Below are 22,881 nucleotides of genomic sequence, written 5' to 3'. Positions count from 1 at the left end.
AGGCTTCAGCCCAGAACAGCAGCTTCTCGCGGCCAGGAGAGCCTCCCAGAGGGGCAGGATCCTCCTGTCTCCAGTGGGGTCCCTCTAAGGGTGCCACAAAAGGAACTGAAGTAGGAGACCAATTCGGGAAGTAAGTCCCCATTCTTGTGACCCCACAACCTGAATGCAGGTAACACCTTTCAAGATGTCTGCTACATAACAAACTTGGACTGAGCAGACTGAAACACAGGAAGTAGATGCAGCCTGTGTCATATCCTAAGCTGCTTTGTTTTGTTTTTAACATATTCTCTTCACCTAATACACACGTTTAAGACAAATTTGACTTCATAAAATTTTCAGTATTGGTTCCAACAGCTCGGCCAAACTTGCAATTCACTGCATAGGCTCTGTGAGAGGGATGCTCATGGTGGAGGGGCCCATCTCCCCAGTCTTTCTCTAGGATAAGTTATCTGTATTCGTGAGAGGTTAGTACTTAAAACTGCTACCTGATGACAATTCTGCTTAGTAACTTCCAAGAATAGGATTTCCCTCAATTAAGACAGCGGTTTCTTGGTTGAAGAATTATTTAATTTTCCTAGTTGTCCTAGGAAGAAGATTTTTGAGTACAGCCAACTTGTCTTTTTCCATTGCTTCTAAAAAAATGCATTATAATAATTCACAGTGTTTCACAGTAAAATGGTTTGCTGTCCACCACAAATGAGGCAGATGCTCACGAGTCTTTTAGAATCTATCCAAGTCACTGGCATCATCCACAGAGTAACAGCAACTGAACAGAAGCATAAATATCCTTGTATGTGTCCACCCTTCAAGTCTGCTAGGTACATATGACTGGATACGTGAGAACTCCAGGAAGACGCTCATGAGGTTGGCCTGTTGTTTCACAGGGAGAATCAGCCAGTCGTACCCTGTCCTGTTTTGTGAACCCGTGCCTTCTCAGAGAGGCTGGAGCCTGGGTCATAGGCCCATGCCGAGGACAGGCTGGGTTCTGGTCTGCCCATTCCCACTCTTGGCATCTGTCTGGCAGAGAACGTACCTGGAGATGATTCTGTGGAAAGTTTCTCGGAAGTCTCGGTTCCGGTAGGCATACACGATGGGGTTGACAACCGAGTTGGCGTGGGACAGGAGAATGGCTATGTTAATTGCCCACTTGGGCTTATCCTTAGCTCGAGCTGGCTGAAAAAGAGTGATGCAATTGATGGCATGCACTGGTAGCCAGCAGAGAGCAAAGATGCCCACGATCATGGCCAGCGACTTGGCTGCATGGATCTCCCGCTGGAGGGTTGTTCTCGAGTGGTCCATGAGCTCAGTGCGCTGCAGCTGCCTGCAGGCCACCATGAAGATCTTGATATAGATGACCAGCATGATGAGCAGCGGAGGCAGGACGCACACGAAGAAGTTGAAATAGACCATGTAGCTCATGGGGATCACGTTCTCAAACAGACACTTGACGAGGCAGCAGCTTTCATTCGTGGCTCTGTCCCCAGGCTCAGTGCAGTTGGTGGTGGCACTGTCCCTACTGTTCCACCCCAGGAATGGAATCAGTCCGATGCCAAAGGCAAGGACCCAAAGGATGCCAATGACTCCTCTTGCTCGAGTCCCAGTGACCAAGCTATTGTACCTGTTCAGAAGGACAACACCACAGTTCAAGTCAGTCCACTGTGCAGTCAGGAAGCCCCTGCCACCGCAGTCCAATGGCCCACCCCTGCTTTTCTTTCACAGTCAGTCAGTCCCAACAGCCGCAGAGATCTCCTCCTTGGCACCAGGGCCTAACCCTCCACACTGAGGACGTGTAAGCAGATACAAGCACCTTTGCTCAAACAGGCTCAGGAAGACTTGACTTGGTAACTCTTCTCTGTCTCGTGATGAACAATGGTTCAGATCAGAACAGTCCCTTAGTTGGCAAACAGCATGGAGAGAGGGATGGCATGATAAGTGAACAAGTTAAGAGAGAAAGATCAGGACTGGCAGAGATTGCAGTGTTAGAGGCCTGAAGGGTTTTAGACAGAGGCTCCTGTATGTGAGGGACAGAGGCCCTTGGGGTCAGGCAGACTGCCTGGGGCTTTGGGCAGTGGTCTTTCCAGTCTCCCCCAGGTAACAGCTGCGGTGTGGCTTGGCTCGCAGGCAGAGTCATTTCTGAATAACTGCACTGTTGCAGAAGAGTCATCCTGCAGGTGCCCTGCCTGTACAGAAATGCCAGTGGCAGAGTGGGTAACAGTCCAGAAATAGGAGGCTGACATTGGGGTGCGCAGGTGAAACCACCGCTTACAATGGTGATATCCCATATTCGAACCCCTGTTACTCCTGGCTACTCCATTTCCCAGCCAGCTCCGTTAATGCATTTAGGAAGGCAGTAGAAGATGCCCCAAGTAGTTGAACATCTGACATTCACACAGGTGACCCAGATGGCGTTCAGGGCTTCTGGATTCAGCCCGGCCCAGCTCCGACTGTTACGGCCATTTTGGGAGTCCTCCATCCTCATGAGTCAGCAGGGAGATCTCCCTTTACTTTCTCTTTTTTGTCATTCCACCTTTCAAATAAATCTTTAAAACAAAATTGGGCAACAGCAAATATTTTAAACCATGAAATATTATCTAAAACTGCTAAAAAGCATAAATACCTTTTTGACATATGTAGACTATAAATTAGTCTACATATGCTTAAGGCAGAGGTATAAACTTTGCTATTAATAACCGGTCCATCATAGGTACATGAAGTGCTATATAAATGAATGCAGTCAATCTAATACGTTGAGTGAATTAAATCAATCCTTCTGTTGTCTCCTGGAAGACGGGATATAATCTGATTGATGTACCTTAGGATACACTCCTTCTGTGCGGAGTCCTCCTTTGCTTGCAGAATGAGGTCTGTCAGCATGGACCACAGGCCCAGTGCCTCCCTGGGCGCCCATGCTGTGCTCTGCATCTCACAGACACCTGTTCCTCTTCAAGGGTCACCTTTCCTGGTCACCTCTCAGGCACAGGTGACCACTCCCACTCTGGCCCGTGCACACACGTGTCATGGTTCCTAATTACGTGTGTCCCCTCCCCTCCCCCACAACATCAACCCCTCAGGACTGGGCCTCATCCATTTGCACTGGCTCAGTGCCTGCACCCGGCAGGTCACTGATACCACTGTGGGCATCATGAATGCCTTCCTCCATCCTCAGGAGTCACCCAACTTGTCTAGCAGCTTCACAGCCAGATCCTACTTGTCAGGAGTGTACGATGCCATGGTTGGGACAGGCAGAAGAGCTGACTGTTTGCTCAGAAGTTAATGGAGGTCCTGCCACATCACTCAGTGACCCTGCATCTCCTCTGTCCCCATTTGGGTTCTTGTCAGCAACAGATTGTTGTCTGTCACACAGCCAAGCATGCAGAGTCCCAGGACTTCAGGTCCAGGAGGTGGCTTGTCCCCAGCCCTGCTCTGTTCCCTCCTGCACCACTCACAGGGCTCAGCACATGGACAATGGCTGATTAAGTGTCAGGCCTTGAAGATGGATTCTGTCTGGAACAGGCAAGTGGTGGTACATTGCTGCTTTGTGTGTCTGTCCAGGCTGGTGATATGAGGTGGTTCTAGACAGTGTGACCTCAACGGGGTCTTCTAGTGGACCCCAGGAAGGATTTTACTTCATGAGAAATAGAGACCCACCATAGGAACTCTGCCCCTACTCTGATCTGTGTCTGATCTGAATACTATGTTGTCTAGAGCTGCAGCAGCCATCCTGTGACCTTGAGGGACAAGCCTGAAGACACAGCCAATGATAAGACAGAAGGAAGGAAACAGCCCAGGTCCTTGATGACATCTTTGAGCTATCAGGCCAACTCTGTGACCACCGTGGCTCCATACTATCATTTCCAGAGAGAATTACATATCTTGACTGCTTACGACACTGCCAGGTACTCTGTTATCTGCAGGCCAAAACATACCAATGGCAGGGGCGGGGGTGGGGGGGACGGGAAGGGTGGACACTTTTATGTTTTCTTGACCAATTTATTTCACAAAGGAGGACACATAACCAAGTCAGTATACAAATCAAAGACCGGAAGCTGAGTGCACACTCACAGGGCACTATACCATATTTTTAAAAGATTTGTTTAGGGCCTGGCACAGTAAGCTAGTGGCTAAAGTCCTCGCCTTGCACACAGTGGGATCCCATATGGACTCTGGTTCTAATCCTGGCAGCCCCGTTTCCCATCCAGCTCCCTGCTTGTGGCCTAGGAAAGCAGTCGAGGACGGCCCAAAGCCTTGGGACCCTGCATGAGTGTGAGAGACCCAGAAGAAGCTCCTGGCTCCTAGCTTTGGATCGATTCAGCTCTGCTCCGGCTGTTGCGGCCACTTGGGGAGTGAATCATCTGACAAAATATCTTCCTTTCTGTCTCTCCTCCTCTCTGCGTATCTGACTTTGCAATAAAAATAAAATAAATGTTTAAAAAAAAGAGATCATTTATTTGAAAGCTATAGTTAGAGGGAGTGGGGGAGAAACAGATGTCCCATCTGCTGGTTCATTCTCCAGATGGCTGGGATGGATCAGGATGAAGCTAGGAGCTTTCTTTGGGTCTCCCACATGGGTAAGCAGGAGCCTACACATTTGTGGCATTTTTCTTCTGCTCTCCCAGGTGCATTAGTAGGGAGCTGGACTGGAAACAGAGCAACCAGGCACCTAACTTACCCATATGGGATGCTGGTGTCACCGGTGGTTGCTTTATCTGATATGCCACACGACCAGCCAACACCACCTCTTATTTAACATTACATGTCCTGTACCTAGAGGCTGCTGGCGTCACACTGCCTCTCCTAACTGGAATCCACCCACATCTGTACATCTCAAAACTGCTGGATCCTGCAGTTGTGTAAGCCTGCTTCTGGCTAGAACACCGTCACCGACTCACTTTCCTGCTTCAGGTTTTCATTCAGATTTCTTCCTTTCTTATTTTGCTTGCTTCATTTTTGTATTTCACATAAATTCTTTGTTGCACTGTTTTTTAATTTTTTAGTTTTTAGCAGGTTCAATACAGTTCATAGATACAATTCTTTTTTTAAAATTTTTATAAAATTTTGTTTTGACATTCTTTACATAGTTAATTAGGGTAAGAAGGTTCAAGGGCTACAGGAAAGTGGATAATACTAGTATGTTTTCCATATTGTTACCTTCATGTTTAAAGGGGGGTATTTAAGGGAGAAGGCCCACCCAATTTCCCACCCTCCCCAGGCCCCGGATGTAGGGTATGCTCTGAGGTTCTTGCTCAAGTGGTTTTGATATTGCAACAGTTATGAATCGCTGCCAATCTTGCCACTCCAAGCACTCATAGATACAATTCTAAGAATACAATGAAATTCCCTTTCACCCTCTCTCCCTCCTCTCCCTCCCCCGACCTCACCTAGTCATTGCGCTCTTGGAAAACAAACGCGTGCAAATGAATCGTGAATTCTCCAAATGTGCAGGTTGCAATAATGAAGGAAAAACAGGGAGATCCCGATCCAGAATGGCAGGAAAGCAAAAAGCTGCTAGATAGGAAGTGGAAAAGTCCAAGAAGAAAGGAGAGGACAGGACACGCTGAGGCACAGGCAGGACAGTCTGCTCTCTCCCTAAAGAAGCCAAAGGAAATGAGAGCAGCTCAGCAGAGATGGTGGCCAGTGTGTGTCAACAAGAACCTGAAACATGAGGGTCTTTCATGATTGGGGACAGGGGAGGGAAGGAGCAAACACACTGGAAAGAGAGGTGGACGGAGCCAAGAGACAGGCTGCAGCATGAGGTGCAGGCAGCGGTGGCAATTCGGGGGAGAGGCAGGGCTGGGACACCAGGGCTACAGGGGCGGGGGGGAGGCTGTGAACACAGGTCCTGGTCACGCCAGAGCACAGCTTCGGGAAGTGGAGGTGGGACTTCAAGGTTAATGAGCCAGGGGAGCAGGCTCATTCTCTGGGAACCCCAAATCTAGTCAATGCTGAAATACACAGACCTATGTCTCTGTCCTACTGTCCCAGTGACACTAAAAATATTTTAGGCAACTGAGAGCCAGTGTTCCTGTCCACAGGTCGACTCCCCAAATGGCTGAAACAGCTGGAGCTGGGCTTGTCCAAAGTCCAGAGCTGGAAATTCAATCCAGGTCTCCCATGTGGGTGTCAGGGACCCAATTTCCTAAGAGATCACCCTATCTCCTAGGGTCGGAATTAGTAGGCAGCTGTCGTCAGGAGGTAGGGCACACAGGCTGAGACGCAGGCCCCTTAACTGGCTGAACACTAGACTCTCGGTTCTTCAAACTGTGAAGGATAAAAACAGAGCTCATGACCCAGGTCTCCATCTCAAATAAGTTATGCTCTCTAACTTCTCCCTAGCTGGCAGGTGGGCATTCATGCCCATCAGCCTTTGAGCCACTTACCCAAACACCAAGTTTTGGAAACTGACACTGCAGTGCCCATGTTAGACCGTTCGCAGCACAGCCACCCCAGCACCTACATCCCCACTCTGGGAAGCTCCAGCCTGTGCACTTTCTCCTATTCGCAAGGCAACAGCTGTCACCACCACCACACAGATTTAGAACTTGACAGCTGCCCATCACCTTCAGTCAGACACAAATCCTCTCTACTCTGATTCTCACTTTGCCCCAAGCAGATATTTTTCTGCTTAAAAAGCTATAAGCTCTCCAGTGCTCATCTGACAAATCCCAGCTCCCTTGGCCACCTGGCCATGGGCTGGGCTTCATGCTCTTCCCTCAAACACACCTGTTCTTGCCAGAGCCGTTGGTCACTTCCAGGGAGCCCCTAATCAGAAGGCATGGGAACTGGGAACTGGAGGAAGGGACTTGCCTGCTACTCTCTTGGGAGGCAGACCTTAAAGGCAGCCAAAAGAGACGTGTGCTGCCTCTTTTGGCTGCTGGACACAACCAGATTCTGCGGGCCTGGCTTGTGCAGGAATGCATTTGCTGGATTCCAAATTGACTCACTCCAGAAGCCACACTGGAGTCACTGCTCCACTGTCACAGGGCAGCTGGTGCCCATGGAATGCATGCCACTGACCCGGTGGGCATGGGAGGAGATAGGGCTGTAGCAGCAAGTGGGCAGGTGCCCCTGCACTGAGCAGCTCCTTGGTACAGATCTCTGGCACTTCATGAAGGCTCTGCTTCTCTCCTCCCTGTTGCCCCTGCCATGTGTCCTCCCACCTCTCTCCCTAAGTTAGGCTCAGCCCTTTGCCTAAATATATTCCCCCTTCCAGCGCCGCCCTTGATGCAGGCTCTGTACCCTCAAAATCCTGCTGTCTGCATGTATGTGGCCACTTCCTCAAACACTTCTGAAGGATACAGGCCCCCACTGCAGAGGGTATTGAGCCTGGCTGTGAGGCCTGCTGGGGATGCAACAGACTAAGTGCCAGGCAGCAGAGAAGGGGACACAAAACCAGAGAAAGAACAAGCCAAGCCTTTGCAGATCTACACAAAAGGGGGTGTCCTGGGAAAACCTGGGCTCTGGGAAGCAGCGGTGCCCCAATACACTGTGTGTGTGCCCACACACGCATGTGTAGCTGTACTCTGATCCATCCATTCTCTTTATAAGGAGCTCGTTAGCTAAGGAGATCAACAGAAAAACAGTCATGAGGAGGGAATCAACAAAAGGCACAGTGTGAGTGCTATGATTACATAATGCGAGGGGCTATGGCCAAGGGCCACACAACAAGTGCTGGCCCGCTGCCCAGGCAGGGTCTCCTGCTCTAACCAGGCCACCTTCTCAGCCTCAGAAATCAACTCTGAGCTTTCAGTTAAGATTCACAAGAGGAACTCTGGGCAGGGACACTGAACGTGGCTTGTTCAGCCATGGCCTGCAAAAAAGAGCTAAGCTCCCCTCACACCTAGAGCGTCAAGCAGCCACCGCTAACAATTGGGCAGGGCTGACATGTGGCACCCACCCACACACGGAACTGCCGCTGCTCACTGAAGCTGGGGATTGCTTTTTCCCCTTGTAAAAGATTTTACTTATTTTCAAATGCAGAGTTGTAGAAAAAAAGAGAGGGAGAGTGTGGGCAGGGTTGGGGGTGGAGAGAGAAAAATCTTCCATCTACTGTTTCATTCCCCCAAATGGCTGCTATGGCCTGTACTAGACCACGCTGAAGCCAGGAGCCTGAAACTCCACCCAGGTCTCCCATGGGTGCAGGGGCCCAAGCACCAGAGCCATGCATCCACTGCTTTCCTAGGAGCCTTAGCAGGGAGCTGGATTAGAAGTGGAGCAGCCCAGGACTCAAAATGGTGTTCATATGGGATGCCAGCACCATAGGCAGAATATGTCCCCTGCTGGCCTAGATGAGCTGGCCATCATGTCCCCCACGTGCAACTGGACATGCTGTCCACTATGCAGGATTAGCAACTAAGGAGGCCCAATGCTGATACATGCACTCCAAGAGGGGATCACACATCTTGTGATTTTTCCTGTGGCTGGGGTGTGAGTCCAGTAATCTGAGGTGATCTGAGATTTGATTCTTGCAAGTGCAAGCCAGTGCACAGTCAGTGCACTAGTGGGTGCCATGATCTACTCAGAGTGACCCCCAATAACCCCCAACAAGCCCCTCCCCCCCAGTTTTCACGGCTGCAACCTTGTCCAGTCCAGCTCACATCCCACCCAGCTCTTGTGCACACCAGTGCTGCAACTTAGCTCAGCCCAACCTGCTCCCAGACCTAGTCCTCACATATGCTGACAGGTACCATGGCCTTGTCCAACCTGGCCCACTCCCAGCCCTGATTCTCTCGCTCACCAGCAGTGGGTACAGCTTAGCAGGGGAGTGCCCACAGTTTCCCTGCCAGGTATGCTCTTAGCCCCGGATCTTGTACCTGTCAGGGGATACTGTGGTCCAGACTGACATGACGCACATCCAGTCCTGGCACCTGCAAGCTGGTGCTGCAGCCTAACTTGGCTGGCCTGCACTCATTCTGGCTCTCCCTCATGCCAGCGAACAGTATACATTCTTACAAAAACCTCATGTTCTTTAAAGCTGCACACAGACAACAAGACTCAGGTTAAAATGGGGCAAGGGTCCCAATTATGTGCTTTTGAGGTCACTCAAAAGCACATAATTTGGTAACTATAGCACCAACAAAGTCACCCAGGCAAGCGGTCCAATGGAATAGATGCTGTCCCAGTGGATATCAAAACACACCTCCAAAATATCTACTAGAAATACTGGCAAAATGTTACCAACAGCAACAAGTGCCACGGCAGTGCCACCAAAGAGAGCTGACAGCCAGGGTGCTGTCACAATGCTGGGCACAGCAGCAGTGCAACCTGCTGTGGCTAAGATCCCCAAAGGCTGGACCCCGCTTCTGTGGAAGGGGTGCCAACATGAGGACAGGAACTGCTTTTGTCTTCTGTGTCCCTGGGAACCCACAGGAGACCTCATTTGCACAGCAGTCACACTGAAGGCTTTTTCCTTTGCTGCTGAAAACTGGAAATATACTCCTCCTATTCCACCTCATTTGCCTAGGCAATACCAGATAAGCAAAAGCAACGCCTGCCTTGACCCAACACCCTTCCCCTGGTCCCACCACTCATGATCTGGTCCACACCACAGAAATTTATTTGGAGGCAGTGCAGTCTCTACTGAAGTGCGCCAGGCTGGCCGCCCAGAGCACCTGTCCCACTTACCACCCATCACCTGACTCCACACTGTCTCTTCCTCCTGAACGACCAGTGAGGCCCATTATGACTTAGGACTTAGCTCCCCAAACTCACGCAAATATTTACCCCCCAAAGTTAACAGCTCACTGATTAATGCCATTGATTGATAGATTCAGGGTGGCATCTGGGGTGGGTCTGGTGAGCAGTGTGTGTGTTAGGGGGTGAGCCCTTGGAAGGTGGTTCTCATGAGGGAGCTGCTATCTTGAGCTGAGGATGGCCCAGCTCCTCTGCTCTGGTTCCTAGTTCATGGTGCAGTGCAACTTTGCACCTGCTCCACCATGGCCAGTCACCACCAGTTGCCACATGCATGGGGCCATCTCATCCTGAACTAGGAACCCCCACATGTTAGCTGGAATCAACTTTTTCAACCTTTCTGGCCCAAGAAGCTCCCCTCAAGTGTTTCAGTTAATGAGCCCAAGGAAAAGCCACCCAATATGCAGCCCGACAGAAGACAGAGCCTTGCTCACTACTCCTGCCCAGCAAACAGGCATGGGAAGAAAGCATGCATGTATTAAACAGGATCAGAACACGGTGAGTGTAAACATCCTCTCAGCATGGGCCCAGCAAGACAGCCTAGTGGCTAAATCCTTAACTTGCAAGCACTGGGCTCTCATATGGGCACCAGTTTGTGTCTCAGCTGCTCCACTCATCTAGCTCCATGTTTGTGGCCTGGGAAAGCAGTAGAGGACAGCTGAAAGCCTTGGGACCCTGTGCTTACATGGGAAGAAGCTCCTGGCTCCTAGCTTCAGATTGGCTCAGCTCCGGCCATTACAGCCACTTGGGGAGTGAACCAGTGGATAAAGATTTTTCTTTCTTTCCTTCTCACTGTAATATGCCTTTCCAATAAAAATAAGTCAATCTTTTAAACACCCCTCTCAACAGCTCTAACCACAGCAAGATACGGTGGGGGACAGGGGCGTGATGAGTCTGGTGTGAGCTTCTGTTTATAGACTACCTGATGTTCCCTGGGCACAAGGGGACACCCCTACCATCAGCACTTGCCTCCCGTTCAGATTCTCCATGGAACCAAACTAGAAGGCTTATGGTTTACACACACACACACACACACAAATTATCTTTACATAGTTGATCAGGGCACAAACTGTCAAGGGCTATAGGAAAGTGGGTAAGACCATTAACCAGAACGTTCTTAAAGCATTCATTTTTAGAAAAATAAGCAAAAAATTTAAAATAGTACTCTACTGAAGAAGTAGAATTCACCAATTAAGGCCCAAGTTCTGCGATTATATCAATGAAACATTATTCATTTCAAAGTTGTACAAGTGTGCAATGTAAGTCTTTATAAGTGTTCTCTGCTCCCCACCGAGGCCACGGTGAATCGCCAGGGCCTCCTTTTAGGTCAGGTCGAGTGCCTCTGGGGAAGCCACTGGTTCCTGAGGGGCTCTCGGCTACTCCAACAAATGCAGGTGTCGTCACACCTCAAGGCGGACTTTGCTCTGCCCACTGCCACAGGGAAAGGCGGGCAGCAAAGAAGCCACTGTCCTTTGCAGCCACCTGAGGACAGCAGGTGCAGAACGCAGGCAGTCGGACACAGAGATAGCACGCACTGCTGTTGCTAATATAGCAAGGCTAACTCACCCAGCAGACTAAGGACAGGGGCCCAGGCTTCCCAATTTCTGACCCCATAACTCGGACTTTGAAATACATAAATCTTTTAAAGGAAAAAAGAAGTCAACGCCTTTAAAGACCAAAAATAAAGAACACACAAACAAAACTAAGATTCTGGGAAAAAAAAAAAAAACAGCTAAGGGCCTGGCACAGTGGCTCAACAGGCTAATCCTGCCCCTGCAAGTGTTAACATCCCATCTGGGCACCAATTCATGTCCTGCATACTCCACTTCCCATCAGCTCTCCCCTTATGGCTGGAAAAACAGTAGAGGACAGCCCAAGTCCTTGGGCCCCTGTACCCACGTAGAAAATTCCTGTCTCCTGGCTTGGGATCAACACAATTCTGGCCATCGCAGCCATTTAGGGAGTGAACCAGAAGATGGAAGATCTTGGATTTCCTTCTCTCTGTATTTCTGCCTTTTCAATTAAAATAATCTTTTTTAAAAAATAAAAACATCTATAACTAAGATGACTGGGGACATCTGACTGTGGACAGTAGCGTCTGCCAAGACTCCTGAGCATGTGGGGTAGTTTGGTGGTGCAGAGGATTCACCTGCTGAAGGCAATGCCAGCACCCCATTTTACAGTTCCTAGATGTTCCACTTCCCATCCAGCCCCTCTGAGATTTAGCCCGAGAAGGCTGCAGGAGATGGCCAAGTACTTGGACTCCTGCTATTCTTGCGAGAAACTAGGCTGGTGCTGCAGGCTCCTGGCTTTGGCCTGGCTCAGACACAGCTGTTGCGGCCATTTGGAAAGATCCGTCACTGTGCCTTTCAATGGAAAAAGTCATGAGTCTGATAGCTTTGCATAGTGGATGTTCCTATTTTTGAGAAAGTAAAAAACAAATATTGTGAATTTACATGAAAGATCTATAGGAATTCATTGCACTCATTTTGCAACTTACAAGTTGTGAAAAAAACACACTGCTTCAGAATGACTCATCTTTAAACCCACAGACTGTCTTCAGTTAGTCAAGTGTGTGTATGTATATATATGAGTGTGTGTGGTACACGTACGTGCATATATATTTATACACAATATATATATATGAGTGCAGTGTATGTGTGCACATATATACACAATAGCCCCAGCTATCGAAGCCATCTGGGATTGCTTCTCGGCCTTTTGACTAAGATCAAGTGTGAAGCCATCTGCGGAACGAACCAGTGACAGAAGATCTCTCTCCCTACTCCACCACGTACACCTCCATCCCTTCTCTCCCCTCTCCTCCACCATTACCCATATTTCTCTATCACTCTGCCTTTCAAAGAAACAAATACGTACATCTTCAAGAAGGATGGGACTCAGCACCATGGTATAATGGGTAAGGCTGCCACCTGCAACATCAGCATCTCACAGGGAAGTCGGCTTAAGTACCAGCAGCTCTACTTCCCTTCCAGCTCCCTGCTGATACACCTGGGAAACTAGCAGAGGACGGCCCAAGTTCTTGTGCCACTGCACCCACATGGGAGACCCAGAAGAAGCTGCTGGTACCTGGCTTTAGACCAGCCCAGCCCCTGTCATTGCAGCCATTTGGGAAATTAACCAGCAGATAGAAGATCTGTCTCTCTTGCACTCCATTAATTCTTGCAAAATATCAAATAAAGCTTTAAGAAGACAAAAAGATGGCAAGTACACGAGGAGCAGGCTACAAAGGTAACTGGATTCAGACAGCTCAGACAAGAGTGGCTTCCCAATGCCGGGTGGAGTGGGGCTTGGGCCCACAGAATCGGGTGGGGAGGGTTTACAAAGCGCTCCTGACAGAACCTGGTTCTGTAAGTCTCACCAGAAAGTTGTGTAGCACACTGCAACAGTGGAAACTGAGACATGGACAGATGGCTGCTCTAGGAGGCAGGACTCTTAGCAGCAGGCTTCAAGAATAGCAGGTGACAACCAGAAAAGCAGAGCTTGAGGGAGGCGCAGGCACTTGAACACATTCAAATGGAAAAAGGAAGGGAAGGTGTGTGCAGAGGCCAAAGGAGCTGGGTCCGCAACCCGGGGGAAGCACTGATCCCAACTCCCCACAACTTACTATAGTCCTCACCCACAGGGACCTTGGACAACCCAGGTCTCACTTAGTGCAAAATGCCCAGCCTTCATGATGGCATCACCCAGATGCCCACAACTCAGGGACTCACCCTGGACTCTTCCCTGTCCCTCAGACCCAAGTTACCAGGTCCACGTGTGCCCTGCCACTCAGCATGCCCACTCACTGGCCAGTCACTTGAGCTGACGAACAGAAGCAGACCTTTGCCCACTGATCCCTGCTCTGCCTGGTCCTGGGCAGCCACATTTCTTGGGTCAATTCACTGACTAGTTTTTTTTTTTTTTAATTCTATGGTACAATCATGTAGGGTCTGGAATAGCCCCCACCCCAAATTCCCACCACTGATGAGTTCTACTGACCTCTGCTCCTTGAGACTCCTGCCTTGGCCTTTTGGGTGGCTGGGTGGCTTTGCTGGAGACCCCTCTGCTCCAGACCCTAGCAGACTAATTTTGGCTGACATCAAACACCAGCCCCTGGGGGCAAAAGTCACATTACCCCCATCTCAGAGACCCCTAGACTCCACTTCTATCCCACCGCCTCCACCCTGGCGTTACTTTCTTCCCTCTCTCCTGGACAGCACCCAAGGAGCACATCCTGCCAGCTGCCCACCTCAACGACCACTCTACAAGGCCTATGGCAGATATTTGTATAGAGTTTATGCTGGGACCTGGGATGCCCACCTAGTGCAGTGCCTTGCTCAAGTCCTGGCTATTCCACTTCCCTCACACCTTCTTGCTAGGATCATCCCAGGAGGCCACAGGTGATGGCTCAAGTACTTGGGCCTCCACAGCTGACATGGGGGACCCCTGGTTGTTGTGGAAAAGTCAGGAATAAACCAGTGGATGAAAGATTTCAGTCTCTGTCTCTCTCTCTCTCTCTCTCTGTCTTCCCTCCTTCCTTCCCTTGTTCATTCTCACCACAAACAGATAAATAACTAAAAAATGTTCTAAAAGTTGGGTGATCTACAGGATATTGGAAGTCACGTCTCCTCCATCTCTAATTTTAATTTTCAGAGAAAATTTGCGATCTAGACAGGAAGCAGACTAAATTGTGTATACTTTTCAGCAACAGATTGCTTCTGGAAATAGAATCCACTTGACATGGACAACAGAACTGTCTCCTTCAGCAGCCTGGGGAACATTGCAGCAGGACCACATTTTTGGCCACCAAGCACTCTGTTCCTTTCTGGAGCAAATTCTCCTAAGAGGTGCAGAAATAAGATAGCACAGATGCTGTAACCAAGTTCTAGCTAATGGAAACTCCACATATAGCTCAGAAAGTTTTATAATAGTTACAAAATAAATGCAAATGACATAAACCTTGACAATATAAAAAGAAATAGAGGAATATGTACGTGTTCAATACACTGCAGAAGATAATGAAAGAAGTAACAGATAACACCTCTCACAGGCAAACTGGGAACCCGGAGATCAGGCACAGGCGACTTTCCATCCACAACTTAGCCTGTACATATAGTTTCAATTTTTTAAAACATCATGAATTATGATGTTAAATTTTGATTACTTTCATTTTATTTGAAAGAGAGAAATGTGATCTCCATCCACTGATTACTTCCTAAATGTAACAGGGCTGGGCCAGGCTGCTAACAGGAGTCTGGAACCCCACTGTGGGAACCACTGGCTGTTGCCTCAAAGGGCGCACGGCAAGTAGAGTCACAGGCAGACAGGACTTGTACCAGGCCGGTACGGGATGCAGGCATCTAAGCTGTACTGTAACTGTGGTGTCAAATGCCAGCCCGTGAGTTACCTTCTTGAAAGCAAGATCTCTATTAGGTAAATTTCTATTATGCAAAGAGTCTGTAAGGGTGACAGAAACCAGAAGTAGGGGATGGCACTGTGGTATAGGAGGTTGAACTGCCACCTGAACGTTGGCATTCCATTTGAGTGCCAGTTTAAATCCTGGCTGCTCCACTTCAGCTCTGCCTTTCAAACATACATAAATAAGTTATATATATATATATGTATATATATATATACATACACACATACATACATATATATTCCATATATGTACACATACAAATATAAATATATAGAATTTAATATGTAATTTAATAATTTCAATATAGGACCTGCTGCTCCATCTAACCCACTCTGGCCCTGAGCCCCACGTGGAGCCCCTGCTCCCTTGCACAGGCCCCTCCCACCCACCATGGACCCTCTAGAACAGGCGCTCCACCCCTTCTGGTTGCGTGAGGAGCCGCCCTCCAGGGCCTGTGAGAGACTGAGCAGGCTTGCTCCGAGTTCCTACTAGGGCTCTCAGTGTCTCCAGCCTGCTACTTCAAGATCAAGGGCTCAGCACGTCAGTGCCCTCAGGGGAGAACAAGCAAGGCTCAAACTGAAGCTTCCAGGGCTGGACCCTCCCACCCCTGTCCAAGGAGGGAGGTGGAGGCCTGAGCGCCTCAGCAGTCCCTGCTGTCCTCAGTCAGGTCCAAGGGACATCCCACCACCCACAGGGCAGGGCCTCTTTCCTCTCGGGCCCATGACCAGGTAGCTGCAGTGGTTTGGGTCCTGCGGAACATTTAAAGGGCCCCCATCTAATGCACCAGTGTCCTCTTGCAGCCATCACTGGAGGGTGGACCACTCCTGAAGGGGGTGAGTGTTGCTTGCTGGGGGTTCCTGGGGAGACACGAGGGTCTTTGCTCCTGGCCTCTGTGCATGTGGCCTGGGACTAACCATACCCAAGCCTCTGTCTCCTCGAGTCAGTGAAGCGTCTGACCCCATGAGCGGCTGGCAGGGGCAAGACACTCAAAAAAGGCTTCAGGAACAGTGGCAGCCACTCACAGTCACACTGCAAACCCAATGTCTGAGAAGATCCTTCCCCATTCCTGTCCTAGCAGGCAGAGCCACGCCAGCAGCAGAGCAAGGTACACAGATGTCCCCCTAGTGCCAGCAGGCAAAGCCCCCTGTAGCCGGAGATCCCTTGGACCCAGATTACTGTCACAAAAACGCCATTCACCTTTGTTTCCCTGCTTGCACTGAGGGCAGCTGGGCCCGCTGGGTGGCTGTGGGTACAGCCCATGGGTATAGGAGCCTGCTCTGTAGAGCCTGCTCTGTAGGCTCCTGCTCTCTGGGGTCTCTGGACCAGGTCCCCCTTCCTCACCTTTCAGAAGGGATACATCCCAGGCTGTCTCCTGCCCGGTCCTCACTCGCTTCTAGTCAGCAGCCAGCCAGGACTGGCCGGACTCTACCCCCAGGGAGGGGACAGGACCTTTGATGCCCTCTACAGTGGACAACATCAGAGCTCAGCAGGTCCACGAGGACCCGAGTGACCACAGCAGGACCCCTGCTCCTGCCCAGACATGCACATGCCCACCAAGGAAGCCGCGTGCCTAGCAAGAGCCCCCAGCAGAGGGTAAATGACAAGCAGAGTGACTCCCTGGTGGAAGTAACAGGACCTGCACACGCCAGGAGGAGCCAGACCTGAGCATCTGTAGCCACCTGTCCTCAGCCCAGCCCTGGTCCCTGCTGGCTGGCTGGCAGTCCCAGGATACCTTCGGGCCCCGATCTGCCCTGTTCTCCCTCAAGTTGCTGAGAACTCTGAGAAGTTCTCATTTCCTCATCTAAGACTGACTGGACAAGCTTTTCTTCTGCCATCATGCGCCAGAGAGCTCAGGCTCTCCCTCTCCATGTCCTTCTTCACATGGCCCATCCACCCCATCCTGGCTGTGCCCTTTGGAATGCCCACCTGATGCATGCTTCCTTCATTTGGTCACTCATGCCTTTATCCCCGGCATGGGTCCCTACCACCCAGCCAAGCATCAAGGTAAGTGATGGATCCTAAAACAAAACCCTAGTGTTGTGGCACAGCAGTTATACCATCACTTGTAATGTTAGCATCCTATATAAGCACTGGTTCAAGTCTCAGCTATTCCACTTTTAAAATTCTGTTTATTTTATTACAAAGTCAGATATACAGAGAGGAGGAGAGACAGTAAGGAAGATCTTCTGTCTGTTGATTCATTCCCCAAGCAGCTGCAATGGCGAGAGCTGCGCCGATCCAAAGCCAGAAGCCAGGAGCCAGGATCCTCTTATGGGTCTCCCATGTGGATGCAGGGTCCCAAGGCTTTGGGCCATCCTCGACTGCTTTCCCAGGCCACAAGCAGGAAGCTGGATGACAAGTGGGGGTTGCTGGGATTAGAACCAGCCCCCATATGGGATCCCAGCGTGTTCAAAGCAAGTGCTGGCCTCTCCTCCACTTCTGATTCAGCTCCCTACTAATGTGCCTGGGATGGCAGTGCAAGTTGGCCCACATGCTTGGATCTCTGCCACTCACATGGGAGACCCAGATGGAATTTCCGTCTCCTGGCTTCAGCGATGGTGCAGACAATTTGGGATAGTGAACCAATCAATAGCTAGAAGATCCAGCTCTCCCTCTCTCCCTGCAACTGCCCTTTGGGTAAACAGGTCAATCTTTTTTTTTTTAAAGATTTGTTTTTTAACTTGTATTGGAAAGTCAGATTCACAGAATGAAGGAGAGAAAGATCTTGCTTCCGCCGGTTCACTCGCCAAGTAGCCACAATGGCTGGAGCTGAGCCAATTTGAAGCAAGGAGCCTGGAGCTTTTTCCGGGTCTCCTATGTGGGTGCAGGGTCCCAAGGCTTTAAGTCATCCTCCACTGCTTTCCCAGGCCATAAGCAGGCAGCTGGAGGGGAAGTGGGGCAGCTGGAATATGAGCCAGCACCATATGGGATCTTTAGCATGCAAGGTGAAGATTTAGCCACTAGGCCAACCCCAAGCCCAAACGGGTACATCTTCAGAGAAACGTACACACTCACAGAAAGTTCTGAAGGCTGAAGGCTGCAGGGATGCATGCCCTCCAGAGGCTCCAGACAGAATCCCTTCTGCAGCACTGCCAGCTTCTGTTGATCTCAAGGCTGCCCCAGGCTCTGCACCAGAGAGGAGGGCCCCGCCCGGACAATCCGGAGAACGTCTCCCATGGGGATCCACAGGCTGTGCTCTTTTCGGCAGGTTTTGGGATTTCAAACCAGTACTTCCTTCTTTAAGGGCCATCATTCAACCCACTGCAATGGGAAGGCTCTGGAAGAGGAAAATGGCCATTGACACAGAGGCAGGAAGGCAGAACTCAAGGAGGGGAGTCCTTGGAAGGCAGGGTGTGGGGGGATTCAGAACTAAATATTTTCTTGCCCAGCTTTCCTTTAAAACATTAAAGGTGAGCTTCATGGCACAGGGGTTGCTGCTCAAAAGAATAGGTTTTGGGCGTGATGACTCAATCACTAAATCCCCTCCTTGCAAGCACTGGTATCCCATGCGGGTTTCAGTTAGTGTCCCAGCTACTCTTCTTTCCATCCAGCTCCCTGTTTGTGGCCTGGGAAAGCAGCAGAGGACGACCCAAAGCCTTGGGACCCTACACCTGCATGGGAGACCTGGAAGAAGTCCCTGGCTCCTGGCTTTGAACTGGCTCAGTTGCAGCCAGATGGAGAGTGAACCAGCAAATGGAAGATATTTCTGTTTGTCTCTCCTTCTCTGGATAAATCTGATCTGCCTTTCCAATAAAAATAAATAACTCAAAAAATAAAAAGATTTTATAAAAAAACACAGAGCTCCCTGTGGAAGTCACATGCTTACTGACTTTTGGGTTTTTGTTCAAAACTCTCTAACATGCACCTCCACGAGGGGACAAACAGCCCTGCAGGAAGGGAGGAGGACACTCCAGGTCCACAGACATGTCCCTTGCTTTCTATGGACACAGCCAGCCACACACTCCCCCAAGACTCCCTTCTCCTGCCAGAGGGGACAGCAGCCAGCCTCAGCCCCAATGAAAACTTAGTATCATAGCACCAAGGAAACTGAGTCCACAGGACAGAGAAAGGCAAGGCAAGGCAAGGCAGGACAGAACAAGTCAAGGTCAGCCCCCAGCTCAGCTGTGGACGTGGAATGAGGCAAGAGTAGATGAGGCAGGAACACGTGCTCCTGTCTGGACCAGCCTGAAAGTGACATGAGAGCGTGCTTGTGGGGGACAGACACCTGCACCTGGGGCTCTATGTTAATACCATCCACTCCTGGTGACAGCACTGGAACTGGACTCTCTGCCAGCATCCACATCAGGGACCATTGGTATGTAAGACCAGAATAAGCAGACTCCCCATCATCCTGATGGGATAGAGACCCTTCTTTTTCAAGTCAGGATGTCATTTTTGTGCCCAGTATCATCTGAGGGCTCCCTTTTCCTTCTACCTCATCACCTTCCCTAGGTTAGCAGACACACTGTCAGCTGAGTGGCAGGCAGAAGTTGTGGCCTTGAGCATCACAGGGGAGCCTTGGGGGTGCCTCCTGGGCATGCGGGGTCAGTGAACAGGGCCAGTCCTAGGGTTGATTCTGCCTGGGGGAGGTGCAGGGCCTCACACCTGGGACCCTCATCCCCTAGGCCTCACCTTTCTCTCTACTAAGCTTTGTGAGGGGAGATGACTTATCCCAAAAGGGGCCCCACTGACTTTACTCTCACTGTGCAAAGTTACAGTTTAGTGTTCTCAAACTTTAGTGAACCCCAAATCCTTGGTTAGAGACACCAGTGTTATGGGAATCCCCAGCACCTGGCAAGGCAGGCTCTGCACTTCATCTTGGCTTGTGGGGTGCACAAACTGGAAACTGGAAAGGGAGAAATGGCTGGGAGCAGAAGGCTTGCCAGGCTCCAGCCCAGGAGGGCGAAGGTATCACGGCCTTCCTCTGGTCCACCAGAGTGGGTGCTAGTGCCACGGGCAGGTCAGATGCTTCTACTCTCAGACACGGGGGGCCTTACCACACACACATCTCTTCCACACCTTTCAGCCTCCTGGCCACCCTGTGGGCATTCTTCCCTCCCAGCAAATGCAAAGGAGAAGTTAGGATTCTGTGATTCTCCTCTTTCCCCACTGCTACACCAGTTTGTTTGAAGATCCCGCCCAGCACTGTTAGGGCAGATTTAAATATTAATGAAATTTCCTGCTGCATACAGCATGAGAGATCCTTCCAGGAAGTCATGAGCTGGGGTGTCTCTGAGTCTCTACCAGGGACAAGGACCAGGGGGTACCACTAGATGGGCAACTACCCTGGGACAGGTGACTGCCAAAAGGCCAACAAGTATCCACTAAGATCCAAGAAGCAGGGAAGGGAAGGGGGAGAGAGGAGAGGTGGGTGTTGTATGCCCCAACCCTTGGAAATCCTGGGTTCTCAGCATACCTGACAAGTTACTTGCCATCTAATGGTGTTCAGATGCCAGAGGACACAGCATATGAACAGCCCACGTGGCCCACAGCCTGGCCGTGCAGGAGGCTCCTATTCACCAGGACTCAGAACATAACCCGAGAGACTGGCCTCTGGAAAAGGCTTGTGGGAGCACTCCCCTGCTCAGTTCCCACAAATGCACTTCCCTCACACCCACAAGATGACTACAGGCAGGGTGCTCCTCCCCAGCCCCAAATGCTACTTCCACACACAGCCCTGCAGCATGGTTGCTGGCACAGGTGGGCGCAAGGCTTCAGCTCCGAGCTCATGTCCCAGCTCTGCCACTCACTCCAGATGTATCATGCTGAGCAAAACTAATCCCCCTAGAGCTGCCACTCCCACATCTAAAACACACAGGTAACGGCACCTGCCCTCTGGGATCACTGCCATGGTCATTTACTATAAACTGCCTGGCACTTACCTGGCACTGAGTGAGTGCCCTTCCCTTCCTTCCGGCTGCTAGGAATCAGTATCCTAGTCTCAGCTCTAAATCTAAAGAATCCCGAGCTCACCTCTGAAATGCCAAAGGGGTGCCAGGCACCAAGCACCGAGGAGGCTTTCAACCAACCCTCAACTTGTCAGCCAAGCCCGGGAATCCACACCCTGTTGCTGGCTGGCTCCAACCTCCAATACTAACGTTCTTCAGTGCCGGAGCAAGAGTGGACAGGTACATTTGGAAATCCTGGCAGTTCTCAGCTCACTGCGACAGGGCAGCAGAGGATAAACTAAATGACACAACAGCAATGCAGTCTGAGGCTGGAGGACAGGGTTTGGCAAACCCGGAAGCACTGTGACTCTTTTAAAAGCCTGTGCACACCGTGATTTAAGTCACCGTTAAGCATGCAAGGAGTCAGTAGCGTTCTTCAAAGCTACCCAGGCCCTTCTCTCGGATCAGCTGTCAGCCTCCTTTGCAGCAGGCACACCCCGAGGCTGGGTTGTCAGCAGTGCTCACTCCGACTGGAGGGATTCCCTCCACCTCTCCGGACACTCGGCACTTGAGCCACAGTTCAGTGGCTCTCCTGACCCTGTGCTGTGCAGTGGCCAGTGTGGGCTAGGAGGAAACAGCCTTCCACACAGGAGTGGAGATGTGATATACAATCAGCGCCCACCACCCACTGCCCACGGGGCATCTCTCCTGGTGCCACGTGCTGCCCTCCTAGGGATCCCTATGGTTCTTTTAGAGGGATGTGCAGTCAGAACGCCCCAGGAAGCACAGAAGCCAACAGGGTCCTGCTCTAGGTCATCAATAAGGTCTGGACAACTCAGACACAAAGTCTGTAGGGCTGTCAGCAACCTCCAGGCTGGGAAGTGCAACTCCTAGGGCCCTGCCCACTGGAGGTCTCCAAGGGCAGGAACTTGGGCCAGGAGAGGGGCTTCAGGGTCATGGGACGCCGCACGCCTCACCTGAGCGGGAGGCAGATGGCCAGGTACCTGTCGACGGCCACGGCCAAGAGGCTGAAGATGGAGCTCTGAGTGAGCATTAACACGAAGCAGGCGAGGAAGAGGCAGCTGTGGAAGTCGGTGCAGAAGCCCAGGCTGATGGTGATGGCAAAGGGGATGGCGAACAGCCCCACGGCCACGTCTGCCGCCGCCAGGGACACCAGAAAGTAGTTGGTGGGTGTCTGCAGTGTGCTGGATATGCCCACCGCGGCACATACCAACAAGTTGCCCGCCACCGCCAGCACGGAGATGACCAGCTCCAGCGCCACGTACAGCGCGTCCTGCGTCTCCAGCTGCATGGCAGGAAAGCCCCAACCTCGGACGTTGCCTTATCAGTGCGGAGCCAGGCGCAGGACAGCCGCGTGGGCCCCGCGGGGGCACGGCCGGAGAACCCGGACCGCGCCTTGTCCAACTCACGATCTGAGCTGCCGGCTCCCGCGCTCACTGCCAGGTTCTAGGGGCGAGGGGCGGGGGAAGGAGGGGCGGGAGGGTGGGCGGGACCGGAGAAGACCACGGCGCCCATTGGTGGCCGTGCCCGCTCGTCTCGGACTCCCAAACCAAACGCCTCTCCTTAACTGAAGCCGAAGTCTACGCCCACACATGACCACTCTTGATCTGGCAGTGGGAGGCGTCCTTGCGGTAGCGAACATCTAACCTGGACGAACTTCCAACTTTTCCCCCCAAGTTGGAACTCGGATGCTCAACTGGTCCACACTGCCTGCCTCCCAACGCAGCTTCCCAGTAAAGCCGCTCCCCGACCCGGCACGGTGCGCGAAGCCACTGATGCCCGGTGCCGCCGCCTACGCAGGCGGGCTCTGCTCTGCCTTACCAACTTTCCCCTCGGGCTGTCTGCACCCAAACAGCAAGG

At 51.2% G+C, this 22,881-nt stretch overlaps 1 protein-coding gene across 1 annotated transcript; it reads right to left on the bottom strand.

Moving 5' to 3' along the window:
- Positions 1-543: 543 nt before the first annotated feature.
- ADORA2B (adenosine A2b receptor) lies at positions 544-22,424 on the bottom strand. Its single transcript, XM_041001398.1, has 2 exons — positions 21,978-22,424; positions 544-1,618 (listed from the first exon to the last, which is right to left on the bottom strand). The coding sequence occupies exons 1-2, from the start codon at positions 22,310-22,312 to the stop codon at positions 955-957; spliced, it is 999 nt and encodes a 332-aa protein (XP_040857332.1). The 5' UTR covers positions 22,313-22,424; the 3' UTR covers positions 544-954.
- Between the last annotated feature and the right edge of the window lie 457 nt (positions 22,425-22,881).

This window comes from Ochotona curzoniae, unplaced genomic scaffold, assembly GCF_017591425.1.
Source record: "Ochotona curzoniae isolate NIBS_2020 unplaced genomic scaffold, NIBS_Ocur_1.0 scaffold_2453, whole genome shotgun sequence".
NCBI classification, from domain to species: domain Eukaryota; kingdom Metazoa; phylum Chordata; class Mammalia; order Lagomorpha; family Ochotonidae; genus Ochotona; species Ochotona curzoniae.
The sequence above is the reverse complement of the archived record's forward strand: the minus strand, read 5'-3'. Positions and strand labels throughout refer to the sequence as shown.